Here is a 21,537-nt window from a genome sequence, read left to right as displayed (position 1 = left end):
ACACATGGTGTGATGGAGCTTTCACTTACCTTTTGGCATGGTTCCGTTGGAAGCCAGGTTGGACTCTCAAATTGAGTGTCCTGGTAGCACACTCCTTAAGGAAGTGGAATAAGAACCTCTACCTCCTCTAAGGAAGCAGTGTGGATTGGGGTGACCACACACTTGTGTCTGAACCATTACTCCGTATTTTCAGTGACTTTGGGCAAATTATTTAACATTTGTGAGCCTGAGCTTCCTTATTTGTAAGGAAGAGTACCGTGCAGAGAACATGGTTATGTAAGGGTTAACCGAGAGGAAGCGTCAAAGCTCTTGCTGGCACAGTCCTGTGTCAATGCCTGGGCAGAGATCAGGCCCTCTCCTCCTACAGGTAATAAACCACCTCGGACCACTTTCACTTGATGGAGGGTAGAAAGTGGTCACTGAAGTTAATTCATTTAACAGAATGAATGGCTGTTTTGTGTTCTAGAAATTAACTGGGGCAGCAGTGTGAAGGGTGGAGTGGAGGGGGCAAGACTGGTGACAGAGACCAATAGTGACTCAGGTGTGATGGTAACAGCTGGATTCAAGCAGATTTGTGCATGTAGAGAGAAGTGTGTGGATTCAAGAGGTAAGGAGAGAATTGGCAGGGCTGACTGCATCAGGGGTCAGAATAGGGAGGCATCAGAGCAGACCCATCCTGCCACAGTGGGAAATACAGAATGGGTTGGCGTGCAGGCTAAGCATGGCCTTTAATTGAAAGTTTCCATGGAGGGACCCAGGAGGTAGGGTGAGGTACTTGTTGTGAGGAGGAAACGAATGGGTGGTTAGAGAAGAGGGGACTTTTCATTGTCATCAGGATTTTGAGTTGGGTCACTGAGGCTTTGGTTAAGTACGGTGGGAAGAAAGGCAGTGAAAGAGGTGCCCACTTATGGGCACGTGCTTTGTGGCTTCTGTACAATCTGGAGAGAGGAGGAGGAAGGAGCTGGATTAAGGAACAGCTTGGAGTTGTGGGTGTACAGAGGGCCTTGCGGCCGCTGTCATCCACCCAAAATAGGAGAGCACCACATCACCCTGCTGCTGGTGGCATTCCTCTTCCTAAAATTATTAGCGTGAAACTGTATAAATATATTATTAAAGTCCCAAGTAGAACCTTCTGCTAAGTTGACAGCCTGCTGTAGTTTTGGTTTTTTTGCTAGGCAATTTTATTTAATCTCAGCTGTGTTCTTCAAACCCAAGTTGGCTGAATCAGCCTCTTTTTTCTTTTTTACATTTTTCATTTAAAACTTTAACAGAATGTAAGAATTTCTTATGGTTCTAAGAATTTCTCAGTTTGGGAGCTTTCCAATCTCAGTTCTAAATGGCATTGAGTTACCTTTAACCTGCTACGTTTTTTTCTTACTAATGTATTAACTGGGTTACAAGGGAACTTCAAGGTGGTTCCAGGTGTGTAAGGTGAGGAGCGTGCTGCGCAGCAAGCACAGTGAGCCTGCTTCCCTACCTGGAGTCGCCGTCTCTAGCACTGACTGGGGGAGAGCTCCCAGGTGCTGCTTTCCAGTCCTGCCCCTGCGGGCAACTTGATCTTGAACACCCTGCCCTATTCTTTTGTGCTTATCTATTTTTACTTTTCATGTTGTGTGAGTCTGCTCAGTTTTCTATTAGGTTTTTATTATAGAAAACAGAAACTACAATATATGATCTGTCACTCAGCCTTCTTTTCCTGCAGCGTATCATTTTACTCACAAGAGTATGTATCTCTAAAAGTGTGGTGTTTGTAAGCACAAGCACAGTCAAAGTGCGGTGCCTTAAGCAGATACAGGCTGTGTGTCCTGACGGCATCTCCCATTCTTGTTTGGGGGTTGCTAGCCTTTTCTCCTGTTGTAGAAGTACCTTTATCCCCCCAGAAATGCTGTTTGCATTCAGCCATCAAAGCTTTTTTCAAAAACACAGAGAGGCCTGTCAGGCTGTGGATTTCCTTAAGGTCCACCCTATGGGCTTGGGCTGTACAGGCGCACCTGCAGCGGAAGGCAGCAGCCCCACCAGGCTCCAGAGGGATCTGCAGAGGGTGCGTTTACTTAACCATCCTTCTTAAACTTGCCTTAGTCAGAGAGCACTCAATGCAGAGTTAGCCCTGTGGTGCCCACAGCACCCCACAAGCCTGCCGTGGGACCCAGTTCTTGGCCAGTGTGCAGCAGCATTGGCCCAGAAACTGCCCAGTATTGTAGCCTAGGAGTACTTAAAAAAAATTTATCTTAAATATAAAACTATTGTCATACTATAACATATTCCTCTGTCACTTTTTACTAAGGACTCTAAAATTCATTGACATTGAAGTATGTAGCTGAAGTGGACCCAGTGTGTGTGGTCTGTTGTGTGACAGTAGTACAGTTTGTGAATTCTATTGGACACATGGGTTGTTCCTAGGCTTGGGTTTTTCTTCTTAAAAACAGTGTAGAGATGCATGTGCTTGCATATTTCTTGATGTACGTACATACACAGGTTTCTCTAGGTATAAATTGTTTTACTCTACATTTCTTTTCTTAGGTGCCACACAGCAAGTAAAAGTCAGGGTGTTACACATACTTTTATTTTTAATCAAGTATTAGAAGTAAGTAATGAGTAATGTCCAGGATCACTTAAATTTTAATGAGATTTAAAAATGTTACTACACTAGAAAAAAGTTATATTTAGCTTGTTTGTTGATATTTTAACTTTTATTTGCATTTATTTTATGCTGCATTTATTCCCAGACCTTAAGTTTTTATTTCTTGATTTTCTTCTGGGATAGCTTTTCCTTCTGTGCAACCTCCTCTTCTGGTTTAGGAAGAGTCTGGTTTAGGACCCAGCCTCTTTCTTCAGTAAGGCTCATCAACGTCAGTGTGTTGGGAGAGCCACGTCTGGGTTAATCCAATCATGAGCTCTAAATTCTGTGCCAAATCTTGGGGGCATTGTTCACTTGGAAGTGCTCAGTGACCAGAGAGAATCTATGTCTATACCGTTAAGTTCCTCATTACTCTCTATTTTTAAGCACATGTGGTAAAAATTCACTCTTTTTGGGCCACCGACCCTGTGTCCAGCCTCACCGTCCACCCCTACCCAGCTGCACCATTGGCAGGCTGGAATGGCACAACGTGCTTCTACACAGGGACATCCTGCAGATACTTGGGGCTTTTCAGATGCCTGGGCAATTTCACGAGTGTTCTTAAGTACGCACGAAGATTTGAAACTCCTGATTTGCATGATTTTGTGAGGTTTTCTGGGATGAGTAAATAGCAAACCAATTTCAAAGACCATCTCAGGACCCTTATGAGAAGAGCTTGTTTTAATTTTTAATAGTGAATTTTAACTATTTTTCATTAACTCTAATATGGACTTTATTTTTAGAAAATACTGTAACATTTTAAGTCAGGCTTTTTATCTTTTTACATTTTTCAAAAGTAAAATAACAAGTAGCTGTAGATTTCCTTTTTAACACTATTTCCTGCATTCCTGTTAAAACTCTGATTTGAATTATCTTGCTTTTATTTAACTGTCTTCAGTACTGGCTTCTGCAGCTGCATCCACTAGATGTGTTTAGTCTTAATTTATAGAAACAGGTAAATATCAAGACTGTGTTAAGAGGCAAAAGTGGCATCTGGGTTTTTGGAGTATTTAAGGTGAAATTGAGGAGGAGACACAGTTCTATTGTTACTTTAAAATTTGTGGGTTTCATGCAGGTGTAGGGATGTAGTTATGTTCCTTCCAGTCTTAATTTATATTCCTATCTGTTCATGTTTAGGCATCATTAGGGGACTAATAATTAGGAGAACGAGGAAGTTTGACTGCTTAGAGGTGTGGTGGAGAAGTGGCCTGTGGTCCAGTCCCAGCGCTGCAACCCGAGACCTAAGCCTGGCCCTCCCCAGGGCCCACTGGGGGCTCCTGGGACTCCGCGCCTTAGGAAACTCTGCTGCAGCCTCCTGCTCTCCCTGAAGATGACCCAGAGGGTCCCATGGCTGATGCTTTTCTCCCACGTAGCAAGCTGCCGGGTTGACAGTGGGCGCCAAGTTCACAGGTGTGGCCAAGGCCAATTTTGGAGGCCCTGCTCATCCCACTCACCTCCAGACCTCAGAAATTCGCTGGCCGTTGCGGCCCCCAGCAGCAAAATCTCCCCACTCCCCAACACCCAGTCTTGTAGGGGATTCACCCTCTGCGCGAACCGGCCTCCTGGTGCCCGGAGCCCCATGCTCAGGCCTGGCCCAGGCCAGGTGCGACCACCTAAGGGGCGGCAGCCGCTGCCTCCTGGCCTGCTGTCCTTCACTGTCCTTGGACATCGCGTCCCCTTCCAGCTTTCTTCACTCCTTCACAGCCAAAGTTCCTGACAATAGTCTGCGTTTCTGTCTTTCCCAAGCTGGTCCAGTGTGACTTCTACCCTCAAAACCAAAGTGAGAGTTTCCTTGCTGATGTCACCAGTGACTAAAATAAAACTAAGGGGAGAATAATTAATAGCATTTATTACACTGTGTGGCCTCATTTAATCCTGACCCCTATGGATACTAACTCATTTATCCAAGACCCTAGAGAAGTAAATGACGTGATGGGGCCCCTGAGGCCTCTTGGACTTGGTCCTCTCATAGTGGCTGTAACTTTGCAGATACAAACTCTGTGGCTTCCCACCATCCAGTTGGTTTCTGAATATTCCTCAGGATTCAGTTTTGGCCCATCTCTTTCTGCAATTTCTGTGGTTAACTCTGGTTCCAGACTCAAGTAGTGCCTGTCAGAGATGATGCCGCCACAGCTCAGTGTCCAAAAGCAGTTTGCAGGCACCTCAAAGCCGCCACACCCCACCAGCCTGTGCCTCCTCCATGTGTTCTGTGCTAAGTAGATGGTTCCATAGCCATACCTCGACTGCATAGAGGTGCTTATCATACACAAGTCAGCAGAAGAGAAATCTTAGAAGTCTGGGCTGCTTGTTGCAGTATTATGTAAAAGATAACACCTAGAGGCTCTTTAGTAGGGCACTAACTAGTTTTATGAACAGTAGGCTATTAATTAGCTCACAAAAACAGTGAGGTGTATTTCATTAAGTGAAGTGAGGTATAACCTCATTATTGAGTGAAAAAAGTTGCAGAACTGTGTGTAGTTGATCTCTGGAGAGTTAGGAATCCTCAGGGATCAGCATAGGTTTATTTTATTTTATTCTATTTTATTTTTTAAGCTATGTTTCTTGAAAAAAGGATTTCTTGAAAAACCAGTTCTGAGATACATTCAGGAAAAAATACTCTGCAGCCAAGTTAGTTTGAGTGGGAGGTGCTTTATATTGTTTTCCTGACAGGTTTGTAAGACTGTTCACTTGTTGAGGCCTCTGAAGTCTTGCAGCAAACAAAATATTTAGTTTGACTGAAGCCAGCATTTCCTAAATTCTCTGGATGTTCCCTTCAGCTGATGTTCCAATTAGTGTTTAGTGAAAGACTGTTATTAAGTGCTAGTTTTAGAAAGCCCTTTCATTACTAAGGAAACTGAGTTACTAATATCAGAGAAGATGTATTTTTCAGGATTCTTGGAGGTTTAGTTCACATTTCTACTCAGTGAAGGAATCTTACGGACCATTAATCTTGAGAAATAGAATGTTTGATTAGTTCACAGTTTGAATTGTTAGAAAGCTTGTTTAATATTGATTCTATTGGCTTTTGTATCCCTTTGGAACAACACAGTCTTTTCTCAGGGACAAGTCCTTAACTATTCAACCTCCTGTCTCCATTACACCTGTTTGGTTTCACTCTTGCATTCCATCATATCATGTTATTTTCCTGGGGAGAGATGAAAATGAGGTATTATAGTGTGTGTCTGCAGGTGGTGATATTTGTTCCAGTTTCATGAGGCAGCAGCTGGTGTGTGGATGTATAACTGGCTTTGCCACGGGCTCCCGGCCTTGACTGGTTATATTCTGTGCCTTGGTTTCCTGTGCGAATATGCAGTCTGTGTCTGAAAATGTCCGTGTTAACTCCTGGATAGTCACGACCACAGTTAGTAAACCCTGTGATGCCCAGGGTCCACTATACCAGAGTATTTTTGAAGACTACCTAATTTTCTAAGTATATGTTTTGTTTAATCTTTTATGTTTTTAATGTCTACCAGCTTTGTGGACCACTAAATTTTTTGGCTAACTGAAGTGTTTTATTGGGAAAATATTTTTACCCCTTACCTAAAAACCATTTGAAGTGCTCTTTTTATGAAATCTACACCTGGTTATGACATAGAAGGTATAATTATAAAAATTCAAGATTGACAGATAAGCCAGTATTTTATGGGCACCTTTATTATATTTTATTACTCTATGCAGTTTTACAGTTTAATTCCTAAGACACCTTGAGTGATGCACAGATTAAACTTGCACACAGGTACACATACATGCATGCATGTGCCCTGAAGTGGAAGCATTGGTTACCAGAGCAGCTTGTGCCTGTTGGGGCAGTCCGGTGGATACAGAGGTGCTCCACACAGGTGCCTGTCAGGAAGGGACTCGTCTCCCACGTGGGAAGTCTGGGCAGCAGGCAGCCTCCTGCCATCAGCTCCCCCAGGGTCCAGCCCACTTGCAGTCACCAGCCAGGTGGCGGCACAAAGGCCTGGCTTGGTGGCCTGGGAATGCTGTGTGGTGCTTGGTGCCAAGCTCCCTGTCGGCTTTGTGGGGCCACGTCTCGGTTCGCCTCTGCTTCCTCCCCTCATCTCACAGGTTCATATCCAGGGAATATTTCCACCCAGATTGCCATCATCTGCTCCAGTGAGGCCAGCCTGAGACCAGCAGGTGGCTGGGCTGTCAGCCTGTCATCCGATATGCTTGCTTTAAGGCATTTTCCTGATGTGCTTACTTACAACATTGCCTTTTAAATGTAATTTTAGATTTCTTTGCTGTAATACTAATAGTAAGTGTTTATGTATATAGGTGTGGGCCTCTCAAGGTGATATTTACAACATGAGATGAGGTTATCCTCTTTAAACTTCTCACTTAAATAGGTAAGCACGTGAATTTGTGAGAACCTCAGATCAACAGTGTGGATTTTGGGTCCTCGGTGGGCACGACAGGAAAGGGGAATGGGTTTGAGAGAAGCAGTAAAGCACATAAAGCGGGAACAGAATGGCTGAGTGGCATGCTCTGCACAGACCCAAAACGTACAGTGAACTTGAGATTTTAACCCGAAAAGGTTGTATTTGATCTCAGCGTATCATTGAGTCTTGATAGAGTGAAACTCATAATTGAAATCAGAAGTAACAGGAGGAAGAGAAAACATGGAAAGAACACATTTGAGTGCTGATGCTGAACTGGGAGTAGAGATGTTGTAGGAGAATTCACATTGGCCACTTTATTTGGTGTATTTTAACTTTGCCAGAGGGTAGGTGATAGCTTGAAGTTATCCTTTCTGCTTTTTTAGTATTTGCAGTGTTTCTGTTAGTTTAAAAAAGTATTAATTAAGTTTTTTAAAAATTCAGCTTTCTTAAATTTCAAATATTTGAATTGTTAGCTTTTTCAAACTGTCAGCTGTTCAGCTGTTTTAAATGGAGCTGTTTGGGTTCTTGAGATAAATAGATAATTGGTGAATCTGGCTCCCCACCACATTGCTCTTTAGTGGCTTGACCCTAAAAATTAAAGAACCTGAAGTTCAGACTAGAGAAAATCCAGATCTTTAGCTTGTGGACCTTCCACTTTCTGGCACTGTAATCTTGATCAGGTTTGATTGCTTCCTTAAACCAGTTTCTTCATCTATAAAAAGAAGGGCCAGAAATGTCTTTAAGGTTAACCTCTAATCATATTGTAATTGGCTCTTAGGAGGAAATATGTCTGGTACACAAATGCATGGTACATAAATTTTCCAGTTTATGAGTATATATGCCAAAAGTTTATGGGTTAGCTTCTTAGGAAAAAAGGTGCTTTATTCCACAGTAGTAATGTTAAGAAAGTAGACTGTGTCTGTTTTGATTTACTATTAATAGTATATAACCAGGACAATGGAACGCTATTCAGCCATAAGAAAGAAACAAATCCTAACATTTGCAACAACAGGGATGGAGCTAGAGGGTATTATGCTCAGTGAAATAAGTCAGGCAGAGAAAGACAAATACCAAATGATTTCCCTCATTTGTGGAGTATAACAACGAAGCAAAACTGAAGGAACAAAACAGCAGCAGACTCACAGACTCCAAGAAGGGACTAGCGATTACCAAAGGGGAGAGATCGGGAAGGGTCGGTGGGGAGGGAGGAAGAAGGAAATTGTGGGGTATCATGATTGGTGCACATGGTGTGTGTGGGGTCACGGGGAAGGCAGTTTAGCTCAGAGGAGACAAGTAGGGACTCTGTGGCATCTTACTACACTGATGGACAGTGACTGCAATGGGGTATGTGGGGGGGAACTCGATAATAAGGGTGAATGTAATAACCACATCGTTTTTCTTGTGAAACCTTTGTAAGAGTGTATATCAATGATACCTTAATAAAAAAAAAAGTATATAACCAGGGCTTGGACAGTGCCTGGCACATGATATTCACCTACTAAATATTTGTTAAATAAATAGTAATGGCCACTAAATTTCTGTAACTCTAAGTCTGTTTAAATACTATGTTAAAATATGTATACATTTGCAATGACCAGAATAGAAAGCAGTTCTAAATGAAACAGCAAGAAATACGTTTTACCTAAAATCTGGCATTGGAAGGAAAAAGTTCAGAAGAAATAAGATAGAATTTTGTGGAGATCCTCGAGAGGGATTTGGGTCAAGTTCAGATGCTTAATGATACTGGTATTTCTTTATTTCTAAATCCTTTAAAAACATACAGCCTTTCAATTCCTCAGTCTGTTCCTTAAGTTATTCATGCGAAACATTGATTGAGCCAGGTGCCAGCTCTGAGCTCAGGTCTCAGGGTTTTGTGGTAAGGCTGCTCATCTCTGGAGCGTGCCTGCACTCCCTCATGGAGTGTGTACTTTGCTTTACTAAACTCCCTTGCTCACCTCTCGAGCATGCCTGTGTTCTGTACGTGTGTACTTTTGCCTTATTAAACTACTGTGCTTGGGGAAAAAAAAAGATTTTATGGTGAGCAAAAGAGACAGTCCCTATGCCCATGGATCCTTGTCACCCAAGAAGTGAGAGAGTGACAGTAAAGGCACAGCAGTGGGATTCCCACCTGGAGGAATTCAGAAATTCAGAAGGGAAAGTCCTGTGAAACAGGTTGAACCTCCCCTGGGACCTCCCTAGTAAGTCTTCCCCAACTGCAAGTATGGCCGAGACACAACTCAGTGAAGAAGGGAAGCTTTCCAAGTAGAAGCCTGCAGCAAGTGCAAAGTGCAGAGGAGACTGGCATGTCCCAGAGAGGAGGGAGCGGTCTGTGTGGCTGGACCCAAGGGCATGAAGGGGAGAGTTTTGTAACAGATGTGATTGTACCACAGTCAGGACTAAAGGGCTGCAGACTCTGCCTGGGCTCCCCATTGCTCTCAGGATGCCAGCCTACTAAGATTTACAGTTTCAGACTCAACTGCTGTGTGAAGAATAGATGGGGGACTGATCCAAATGGATGGGAAGCTGAGGGGGTCTTGGCTAGACTAAACAAGTGGTCCAGGTCAGAGATGACGACGATGTTTGCTGAGAGCTGCAGATAAGTCAGTGGTCTGAAATGACCTTGAAGGTTAAAGTCAGTAGCAGTTGAATGTGGAAGATAAAGAATGAGGTGCTAGAGTTATTCCCAAGTTTCTGACTTGTGGACATATGGAGCTGGGGGCAGGTCTGAAGTTCAGCTGTAGACCCATTGGATTTGAAACCTCTAGGGGAAGATATGAACTAGGCCCTCTGGAGTTCAGAGAAGAAATCGGGGCTGGCAAGATGCGATTGTGGTCATGGGTATATGGAGGTTTGAAGAAAGAAAATTTGCTGTGGTGGTTGCTGTGTCCATTGTAGTTGAAGCTACTTTTATATGGTGTCCACTGGAATGATAAAGTGAGGAAAGGGTAAGAGCGGGAAGAATAGAACATACTTCTCCATTGCTGGCACAAGGTCAAAAAGAAGGGAAAGAAACAAGAGTGAAAGAACATCTACGTGGGTATGAGAAAACTTCCTGAGATAGCATTAACTGATCCATGAGTCTAGGGATTTAAGTGATAATTTCCTCCTTAGGGGAAAATTAAATAAGTGCCTGGGCAGGCAGTGTGGGTTTAAATAGGTGATGCTTTCAGACAGTACTCCCAGTGTAAAACACCCTGATGACTATCAAGTGCTGTTTGTATGATCCTCCCAAGGCTGAATTGTTAGTTTCCGTACAACTTGAGGGAATTCACATGTTTGATACTTCTATATTCTGCATTTGAACATACTTGAATGAATGACATAAAATAGTTTCAGGATCAGGAATGATGGTGTGGTTTCATCAAATAATAAATCCCGTAGCTTAGAGTATAAAGGTTAGAGATGCTTTCGGTCCATTAGTTGAGACTTGATCCACAGGCATGACCAGTGTTGTCCTTGAATGTGCCTTAGCCTTCAGAGAGCTGCGTGAAGCTTTTGACAGTGCAGGATGCTTGGAATTACTTGCTGAACTCGAATTTACTCTTACTGGTAGGCTTTGGCAATTCATTCTTACTGCTCGAGATTCCATTTACCTCCCAACAATGTTAATTTTATGGAGCCATTAAAATAATTCATTGTTTCTTAATTCACAATAGAAGTGCTTGTTTGAAAACCTCCATATATTGAGGTGATGTACATAGATGATCTTTAAAGTATGTCTATAAAACTGCATGTTGCGAAGTACTGATTTAATAACAGTATTGAACACCTATAAGGTCTTATCTATGGACCCAAGATCCTCAAACATTATAAATGTATTTTGCAGTAGAAAATTTCATACACTTAGAAATAATAGCCATAGTTTTTGTTAATCATTTACTTCACATAAAATGTTTTACACACATTATCTTATTTAAACTTCACAATAACTATTTGAGGAAAATTATTGGCCTCCATTTTGCAGATTAGGAAATTGAGGCTTAGAGAAGTGAGAAGTCGAGTAATTTCCTCCAAGACCAGATGCCTAGTAGGTGTGCAGCTGAGCTTCAAACCCAGGTCTCTGAATTCAGAGTACATTTAGAATTTTTATCTTATTGAAAACTCCTTTCTAAAAAGGGAATGACTATTTCCCTTCACCTTGCACCTTACCAACATTTGCATTTGCCAAATGCTAAGTGAAAAAATACTAAAGTTCACAGACAGTGAAATTGAATGTTTTTTCCTACTTATTAGCTATTTTGTGTTCCTCCTGGGAATTTCCTTTTTTTTTTTTACTATGGTTGTGCTTGTGCAAAGTTTTTCCCAGCTTTTCCTTTGAGCAAGCACTAGTAGTTATGATTTTGAACTAAATGTCTAAGCATATTTCTATACACAGATCATATAATATGAGTGTGTTGCCATGTAAGAGGAGGAATAATCTCTGGATTGTAGTGGTACCTGCTAATACTTTCAGACTGAATATTTTTGTTGGTGTGTGGCAGGACCCCTATTATTCCCCAACCCAGGATGTTGGGAAATAATTAATCAAGTCCCTTTATTTCTTCTTTAGGTTTGCCTGCAATGAGATTTCACTCGCTACATTTAAAAGACATCCTTTCTGCGCTGCTGTGAATAAATTTGGAATGATAACTGTGTATTTTCGTCTAATGGCGTATTAGCTGTACCTTAACTAAGGATTACTGCACTGGACAACTTGAGAGTATTACCACAATGTCATCAAACAGAAGTCAGAATCCCCATGGACTGAAGCAGATTGGCCTTGACCAGATCTGGGACGACTTGAGAGCTGGGATCCAGCAAGTGTACACCAGACAGAGTATGGCAAAATCCAGATACATGGAACTCTACACGTATCCTACTGCCTGAGCCGAGCTTAATTTGCTTAGAATTTTGATTATTTACTAGCATGATCTGTGAATTGTTAGAAATTTTGCATCATTTTCTCCTGCCATTTCTTCTTGTGATAGAATCACAGTTCTTTTCTAGCTTTAAAAATTAACTCACTTTCTAGTTTTTTGAGAAGAGGTGAAACTGGTTAGTCAGTAGTCTGAAGCAGTGTTGTTCAATACAGTAGCCACTAGCTACATGTGGCTATTTACATGTGAAATCATTAAAGTAATTAAAACTTCAGTCGCTAAGTTATGGTAGCTGTATTTCAAGTGCTCAGTACTCAGGTGATGGACTGCTACTATCATTGCAGAAAGGTGTGGTGTTGGACAGCTCTGGGTAAAGCCGGGGAGCTTTCTAGATTGCCTGGGGCTGCCTTTAGGCTTTAGGGGCAGAGTGGGGGTAATTTACACAGAAATGGTGTAATTCCCAAAGCCATAGATATCTACACTCTAGCTTTTATGGGAAAAATTTACTGACCCTTGTGTAAGGGTTATCACATAGAGCAAAAAGGTTTAGTGTTATGGCCCTGTTTTGTAAACATGGTATTAAAAAAGTGTTTCATTTATTTATTATGGCCCTGATGTGTGCAAAGAAAGGTCTGTCCATCCTACAAAGGTTGTGAGCATGTAAAAAGATGTAGCTCCTGTTCTCTGTTTTATACACTTGTTTAGCTTTTAGAATTTCTGGATTCATTTAAATATAAATTTAAATTTAAGCCAATTCATTTAGAGAACAGATTGCTACTGACTTGCTGGTTCTAGTAGTTTAAAGTTGCTAGTTCAGTGGAGATTTAAGTTCGTATCTTTGTGTCAGTGATTGTCAATCTTGGTTATGTGTTATTCCAGGATGCCCTTTACTGTGCTAATATTTTAGAATCTTCAAAGAAATTAACATTAATTAACATAGATATGAAGCTACATGTATTCCTTTGCCTTAAAATTTATTGTAGGTCTGTGTACCATACTGATATGTGTATATATGTTTGCACTGTAGAATACTTTCTAAAAAACAGTTTGAGGTCTAACTCACATACTTTAAAACTCACCCTTTTTTAAAGCATGCAATGAAGTTTTTAGTTTTTACTAGTATATTCAGAGCTTCGCAAGCACAGTCCCTCTCTAACTTCAGAACATTTTTATCCCTCCAAAAGAAACCGTGTGCCCATGAACAGTCCCTCTCTATCCTCTTCCCCTCCAGTCCCTGGCACCCACTAATCTCCTTTCTGTCTCTATGCATTTGCCTATTCTGGATATTTTACATGAGTTGAATCACACAATGTGTGGCCTTTTGTGCCTGGCTTCTTAGCATTTAGCGTGAGGTTTTCACGCTTCATCCTTGTAGCATGTGTCAGTGCATCCTTCCTTTTTGTGGGTGAATTGTATGAATGTACCGCATTTTGCTTATCTATTCATCAGTGGTGGGCATCTGGGTTGTTTCCACTCTTTGGCTATTATGAACAATGGTGTAATGAACGTCGTGTATGAGTTTCTGTGTGGACGTGTGTATTCAGTTCTCTTGAGTATAGACCTAGGAGTGGAATTGCTGGGTCTTAAGTGATATATAGAACACTTTTTAAAGGAGATGGAATCTTTGACAAACGAGAGGACCTTAATCCACTCGAGGATTGTGACTTACTGGGTATGACAATTTTTTTCTTTTAGTTCTCTTATGTAATAAAACTGAAGATGTCGATTCCATCGGTGAGATGAGGCACTTAGATTTCTGGTTTGCAGGAAAACCAGGGGAGCACTAGTGTGGAGAACAAGGAGGTCTAGTTGCTGATTTGTTTCTAGAGAATTTCTTATGTGGAAGTTTTGGCTAAATCAGATTGGTCCTTTGTCCAGTAGAGTGTTTTGCTGTTAGAACTCTGAGAATGTAGAGTCTTTGTCTGCTTGCAGCAACTAGTGAGTTCTTTTACTCCACAAATAATAAAAATGTATAGTTACTGATACCTGCAATTTAAATTTTTTTAGGAATGCTTGTCTTCAATTGAGTATATTCTTTTCCTTCCAGTTTTGTCTGAAAAGATAGCTTCATACATTCATTAAGAGTGGAGAATGTGAACTGAAATATCTCAAGTCTTTAGATGTTTCTGAAATAATAGCTATAGTTTGCATGCTATATGATGGGCATTGTGCTAAAAGCGATCTACATCTTCCTGGAAGCTTACATTACCCCTGAGGTTGGTGGTGGTAACCCTCCTTGGTATCGAAACTGGTAACTTGCCCAGTGATTATAGCAACCACGGACGAGTGGGGACGCCTGAACTGACATTCTCAGTAGTCTGACTCTAGAAACTGCATTTATCCACTATATTGCCTTCAAATTTTGTATTTGAATGAATCACATTTCTCAAAGTACTTTCTCATATTTTCTTTATGAAGTTCCCAAATGGAGTGTTTTGATAAACTCTTAATATGTTGACTTTCAGAATACAACTGAAACAGTAGAATGTCTGCTTGTATTTATTAGTCGCTGTAAAGTCTAGAATTATACTTCCCCTTCACCTGCATGGTGAATAAATGTTACTGTCATACCTAGAAAAAACTTGAGCCGTCTGACACAATTTTCGAGAGCACATCTTCACTTGCGTTTAAGTCATTTAAGATACACACAGTGCTGCTTGATGCTCTGCACCCCTGCACCCCGTCTCAGTGCCTCTGTCCCAGCCTCGGTTTGCTTAACACAGCATTTTTCTCAAAGCTGTCTCTCCCAGGTGTGTGTTCGGTCTCCCAAGTAACCACTTAACTGAATTGCCTTTTAAATTAATCTCCTACTGGGTGCAGCGACATCTAACGCTTGAGATTGTAAGACTTCGTTTCAGTTCAGGAGGTGCTTTGGATCCCAGGAAGAAGGGGGGCAGCCTGCATCTCACTGTCACGCTTCAAAGTCAGGCAAGCTGGGTCAGTAGTTGGCGAAGGAGAATGGGTTGGAGAGGGGAAGCTGCTTGAGAGAGCAGGGAGGGGCCCTTTCCCTTCCTGACTCTAGCTCGGGGCTGACACTAATGGGATTTTTACCCTTTGTTGTCCTGGGGAAAACATATGTGACATGCTTTCTAGAAACAGTAAACTCAACTTCTGGATATGAAAACATTCTTAGAGTCTTTAGGAACATCTGGCATCTATGGTTGCTTTACTATGCAGCGTAAACATTTTTCTTTATTTTTCAACTCAAAATGGCAAAGGAAAGGTGTTTTGAGAAAGGAGGGGTGACGGGGAGTCCCAGAGTATCTGCTGTCAGAAGACCTCTGGTTCAGTTGACTTCGTTTCCAGCCACTTCTCAAAGGCTTCATTTTTGTAAATTTTTAGCCACAAGTCCTCCCCACTGCTTGTCTGTGCTCCTGTCTAGTGCTAATTTTCTGTGATCTCTTAGGATACATAGTCAAAATACAATTGTTTTTTTAATGGCAGTAAAATGTAGTAGTAGTCTGTGCATAAGGGTGAATAATAGTAGGTTGTGTTTCTTTTGAACTTGAGATAGGTAACACAGTTACTTAGCCCGCTTACTGGTGTCACTATGCTTCAGGTGAGCCCCTTAGCTCAGAGGAGTGGCTCTTGACTAGAGGGCGGACGTTTGTGCGGGGAATACTGTGGACTGTGAGGGTGCCTGCCAACTGCGTTCGGTCTAGTCTACACATTGGGCCGTCAGTTGCAGTTTCTGTTTTTGCTAGGCCCCAGATCTACCTAACCCTCACTTCCAGGGCAAAATTCTTTTTTTTTCTGTGTTCATCATTACTCCTAAAACCATAATTTTATCCTCCCTTGGAATCGATTTAAACTTCATGTCATGTCTTTCTCTTTTTTTCTGTCTACCTGCATGAGTTCTCAAAAACTTTGAAGATTTTTTTTTCTCTGTGGTGCTGTGAGCTGAATTTGTTTATTCTGTTTTCTTAGCCTGTTTTTTTCAGTCTTCTTTGTCCCCAGCCAGTACACTAAGGATCACGTTCATATTTCTTAGTCTTGGCTGCTTACCTGTCAGTAAGTTATGAGCATATTCAGAATTCATCTTAATCTCTGTCCTGAAGTTCTGTGACACGATTCCGGATCATGGGGGTGATGGCCCTGAGGGAATCTGCTGCGGCCTTGGCAGCCTGCAGCATGTGCTTTGCAGGGATAACACGCAGGACGTGCTGGTCCTGCTGGCTGTTCAGCACCTGCCAGCTGCACAGCCAGGTCACGGCTGCCACTGGCCTTCTCGGGTTGACCGTGTGCCCCTTGCCTGCTTCCCTGTGGGAGCTGGCAGTGCAAGGGGAGTGCCTTCCTTCTTGGCCTGCCCTCCGCACAATTCTGCCTTTTGTAGAAGAAACTCAGCCTCATAGGACAGCACATTGAACAGAGTAACAAACTGTTTTCACAATAGATTAGTGATAATCCATGTCCATTTTGAAATAACCATTTAGCTCAGTGAATGTACTTGGACTTTTTTCATCTTGTACTGTATTTTTCGGGAGTCTTACTGATTTTGTTCACCTAATGCTCAAATAAACCTAAACATATAAAAGTGTTTATTTTTTGCAAATGTCACCTACCATTCTCACATATATATTTATACTTTTAGAATAAGGTCTTCAAGGCCATAACTGGCTCATAGAAAGAAGAAATACAAATGGTCAGTAGGCACATGGGAAAATGTTGCCTCATAATAAAAATGAAGAATTAAAAGAATTTGTAACCTATCTTGTTGGAAACAGCTTTGACTAAGTGATGAGAGCCAGTGCTGGCACATGGAGGGAGCTGGAGTTCTTGAGGTCAAGTGGAGGTGTTAGTTCACTGTGATCTTTCTGGAGAGAAATTTAGAAATACAAAGACATAAAAATAAATGTTGGCCCTGTGATTTTTTTTTTTTTTTACTTTTAACTCTGTTCTAAGGAGATAGTTGTATTCAAATTGTATGTACAGAGTATTTTAGTACTAGGAAACAATGGAAAACAGTAAGGATTTGGTATTGAAGGCTATCAGCAGCCTTTAAAAATATGTGGAAGAATGTTCATTGACAGGTAAAATGTTCATAGTAAGGGGAAAGCAGGCTGTAAAGTGGTATGGGTACTCTGAACCCCCAGTGTACCCTCTCTCCTTTTGGAAAACCTGACATACCACCATATTGACAGTGGCACTGGGCTCATACATGATCTTTTAAAATTCTCTTGTGTGTGCTTTCTAGATTTTTGGTATAGAACATGCATTTTAAAATAGTTGATTTTTATTAGTGTTCCTTAAGCAAATATAAGTCCTAGTTATGCTCCCTTGTAAAATTCTGCCTTTCACTACTGACCTGGTACTATTAAAATAGTTTTTAGGATTGAGAAATTGTGTCTGTCTTCGAGAGAGAACCCACAGAAATTTTATCATGTTTCATGGTTGCCTCTTGAAATGATTGTTCTTGTTTGTGTAAATATGATATCTTCAGCTTTTTTTCTTCCAAATTTGATTTGTGGTGTATATACTTAGAGCACTTTGCATTTTAAAACAAATTTCACCGTTAATCACAGTTAGTTGCAACCCACCGGTCTTTGCTTTTGAAATAGGCTATTAAGTTTGAATTTATTTACTTTGTATGGGATATTCCTTTTCAGAAGCATACCACAACCTAGAGAGAACTTGACTCTCATAACCTGACACACCGGCTGTTTAGAATGGTAGGTGGTCCTGCTGCTCTTACCAGTTTGTACTGGGGGTACATTTGTTGACATGTGAAGACAGGAGGTATTTCTAATGCAGCTTTTAGTGCAGAGTCTTTACAAATGATTTTAATAAGTTGATTGTTTAAATTTCTACTGTAAGTTCTAGTTAGGTAAGAAGTGATAGTGGAAAATGGCTCTTCTGTACAGTTTTACTTCTTCAATTTTCTTTTAGAAAATGAAAATGGTTTGAGTTTGGTACCTAAACGTTTTACAAATTGATTCCCCAAGGTGTGTTTACTTTAGACATAAGGCAAGGTGCTGTGGGTAACAAGACACTGGGACAGCCACCTTCCCTGAGGTGTTTGCAGTCCTCGCCGAGGGCAGGCGCCTCCCACAGTAGGTAAGGAACAGTTCTACTGCAGTTGGAGGCCTCGAAGGCTCGGGAAATGCCTTCAGGGTGGTGAGCAAGCATCCCTGGCTCTGCCTGAGACTCCTTTGCATCTGACGTGACCACTTACACATCACTTGTCCATATCAGCCATGCAAAAAGTATCCCTTGGCAAGTGATTAAACAGTTCTAGGGTGATAGAAGACTTGTACGGCCTATTTTGAAAGCAGAACCAGGCTTGGCGCCTTAACACAAGCTGCCACCCCACTTTACCACTTCTTGGCCTGCCTGTGGTAAGAGGCCTGGACAGACATCTGATTCTGAGAGACCCAGATATCTGTGTGGATTCCCATCCACTTTCTGTCTTTGGCTATGTTGCCGAAGAAGCTCTTCCAGAGAACCTTTTGAAAAGACTCTCAGTTTTAAAACTCAAATATGTGGATTTGTTAGACATTGGCTGCCTTACAGAACAGCTAATCCATTGACTGCTTGAATGAAGCTTCTATTTTATTGCCCTTTAGATTTTGTTTATTTTTAACTCTTGATGGCCTTTTCCTTATTCTCTCAATTCCTATATTTAACTTCATTTTGTTTTTTGCTTTAAAAATAGTTTTAGATGTGCTTTTATTTTGCTTTTATACTCATCAAAGTAAATGATTTATTAATGGAATTGTGAACGTGTTGGGATGGCTGGTGGTAAGCATGCTTTCTGTGAACAAAAGGAGCCCTGCTTCATGCAGACAGAGAGCGCAGCTGGAGGCCTGAGGCCCCTAGTTTCCCCACAGCGGAAAGTGCACACCAGCAACTCAGGAATGCAGCCGTGAGAGGCTTGCGCGTGGGCTAATCCACTCCTGCAGGTGGCGCCCCTGCACCCTCTGTCCTGTGGGGCCTTTACTCAGGTGTCACCAGTGAGTCCCAAGGCAAGACTGGGTCCCCTGTTAGATGACTTATCTCCAGCAGCTTCTGATACGCATTAAGACTTTGCTTTTTCCTTTTCTGATAACATTTTCCTACACAGGATAGATGACTTAAAGCTAAGACAAAAAAAACAGGAAGTGAGAATCTTGTGTAGCCGAAGTGGTGTGAGTCTGTCCAGATGGGCAGGCCGCGATTGTCCTCTGCTACTCAGCCTGGATTCAGAGCACAGTTGATAGTTGGTGCCATTCTTGTGTAAAAGGTGATTCTAGTCCCTCAAAAATATATAGCTGTTAGCATCTCCCACATAAGCTTCGTGTCTGCACAGCAAGTACAGGTCCCCAGGCCAGCATTTTTACACGAGGAATAGTCAGGCTTCAGGCTGAACTCTTCCCAGCAGGACACAGCTGCACATTTTGTGGATTCAAACTGTTTGCGGTAGGAACCACGTGAACTCGAGAGTAGTTCCAGTGCGGGGTTTTTTTAAATAAGATTTTCGTTTTTTCAGACACACAGTCCTGTTGTAAAATTTAGAAGTCCAGAGGTGCATAGTGAAAAATACATGTCCTTCCCATCATGTCCTTTTGGCGTCTCGGCGTCCCAGGCAGTCCCTGTAACTGCTTTCTCAGGTCTGTCTCTCTGTGTGTTATCTGCACAGACCTACATACACACAGAAAATGAATGCTTATAACTTAAAACAAGCTTTACATAAACAAATTCCCAATTGTAAGTATACATGTATCTGTAGGCTTTTTGTTTTTTATATGTGATCCCTGGTCATTGATCCTTATAGAGAACTTGCTCAGAAATATCCTTTGAGTGAACAGAAATGGTCTCCTGACTTCTTATCACTTTTGGCTTGTAACTAACCACTTGTAATTATTGTGCGATCTGGAAACAAACATCCTTGTTAGAGTAAACAGAAAAATTCATTTATCCTTGATTACTTAGACGGTACTTATTATACTTTAATCAGAATTAGGAATTGGCTCCCCAGTTGGTTCTGTTACCCAAATGCTGTTAGAAATGCTGAAGATAAAATACTCTGAAACCAGTTATTTTTGTATAATGTGTTTATTTCTAGTAACTCATAGGTAGGTCCATTTGTTTAGGTAAATTTTAGGGTGTCTGACTTAGATATTATAATTTTGTATCCTGTTGTATATTCCTGTTCTGTGGTAATTTATTCTGGCTTGTGTTTTTTAATTTTCCTGTTACGTTGCGGGCACTCTTGTAAGCTATCTCAAATGTCTAATAAATGAAGTGGAGGATATACATGTACATGTGGGGTGTAAGTGTGAAGGAATATTTACAAGGGGAATTTTTATGGTCTCATTTCATTAATGACAAAGTATAGGAGAAGTACAGACAGCTAAGACTGTAGAGAAAGGAGAAAGATTTCGACACAGCCAAGGTTGGGAAGTTTCATGAACCAGTAGAATTTAAGTGTCTCTCAAAGACTGAATATCAAGAAGGGATAAAAGTCTTGCAGAGTTTTGCTAGAGGGAGAATGATGAATGTGCATGTGGGAAGTAGCACTTTCAGAGGACATGGCATTGGGTAGCTGGAATAGACACTGTAAGAATAATTAGAGGAGGTGTTTAGCTTGGATAAAGGATGAGGCTAGATTGTGGTGAACCTTGAAAACCAGGTAAATGAGTTTGTACTTGTCTTTTTTTTTTTTTTTTAAGGGTGTTGTAAGTCCATAGCAATGGATATATTACTTGAGAATTAATGACTTGTCAAAACAAGTTTTAGGAGGATTAATCTGGAAACCAAATGGGATTACAACAGGAAAGCGATCAAAGGCAGGGAGAGACCAGCATGGTGTCAGTAGTCATCCAGATGTGATGTTGTGTAAGTTCTGAACTGGGGTAGTGGTGACAGAAATATGAAACGAGAGAAGCAGGTTTCTGGGCTTCTGGTTAAAGATGAAATTTAACGTTTTGACTTTCCTATTTGGGACATCACTAAAATGATAGTAAAGGGAGTTTTTGGTGAATGAAGACCAAGAATGGAAGAGAACAGACACCATAGATGAGAATCCAACATTTTTTTTTTGAAGCATGGAAAGCAGATGGAGGCAGGGTACTGATTAGTGGGCTATAGGAAGCCTCGGTTTAGAGGGTACTCAGGAGGATGCTGTCAGGGGAGCTGCTGGCCCTGCAAACCAGAGAGGCTCGGGATCTGAAGGCTCCAGTTTGGCAGAGGGCGGAGACTGGCTCAGATGCTTAGCAGATGAGGGATAGACTCAAAATCTGCGAGATTAAGAGTCCCTCATCTCCTTCTACTCCGAAGTACAGACTACTTGAAAGCAAGAGCCTGCATCCCAGCAGACTTGTTGCTTGTACTCAGAGCACATTGAATGGGAATGTCTCAGAGACTGGGGGCCAGGAGGCCCAGCAGAGGTTGGCATAAATAGGAACTATCGGCAGTGGTTGGGATGGAAAGCTAGCGTTCAGAGTAATGGGTCTCCGTATCCTTAACTAAAAAACTGGTGGTCATGCGGGAGACTGAACAGTTATCTGGAAAAAGTACACGCGGCCCTGAAAAACAATTGTGTTTATTGACATGAGAGGATATGGCAGTGAACTAGCCTGCTCCCGGGTGAGTCACCAAGCCTGGCCCACCTGCCCCGCTCAGGATGGTGGTGTTTCCCGTTGGCACTTAGTACATTATCATTATGAGTACTGAGGATTAATGGTTGTATGAAAGAACAGAATGA

The 21,537-nt window shown here is 41.6% G+C and overlaps 1 protein-coding gene and 1 non-coding gene across 5 annotated transcripts in view; one reads left to right on the top strand and one right to left on the bottom strand.

Annotated features, from left to right (window-relative positions):
- The window catches only part of CUL1 (cullin 1), a 114,002-nt gene that overhangs the window by 30,780 nt on the left and 61,685 nt on the right, over positions 1-21,537 (top strand). For all 4 annotated transcript variants that reach the window (XM_073238281.1, XM_036999194.2, XM_036999193.2 and 1 more), the window contains one exon: positions 11,549-11,849. In XM_073238281.1, the coding sequence (XP_073094382.1) occupies positions 11,710-11,849 (140 nt within the window). In that variant the 5' untranslated portion in view covers positions 11,549-11,709. The remainder of the gene's footprint in view (positions 1-11,548; positions 11,850-21,537) is intronic.
- LOC118968593 (U6atac minor spliceosomal RNA) lies at positions 1,737-1,865 on the bottom strand. The gene has a single exon (XR_005056326.2). It is a non-coding gene; the product is annotated as a U6atac minor spliceosomal RNA (small nuclear RNA).

Source organism: Manis javanica, chromosome 6 (genome assembly GCF_040802235.1).
Source record: "Manis javanica isolate MJ-LG chromosome 6, MJ_LKY, whole genome shotgun sequence".
Classification (NCBI taxonomy): domain Eukaryota; kingdom Metazoa; phylum Chordata; class Mammalia; order Pholidota; family Manidae; genus Manis; species Manis javanica.
The sequence above is the reverse complement of the archived record's forward strand: the minus strand, read 5'-3'. Positions and strand labels throughout refer to the sequence as shown.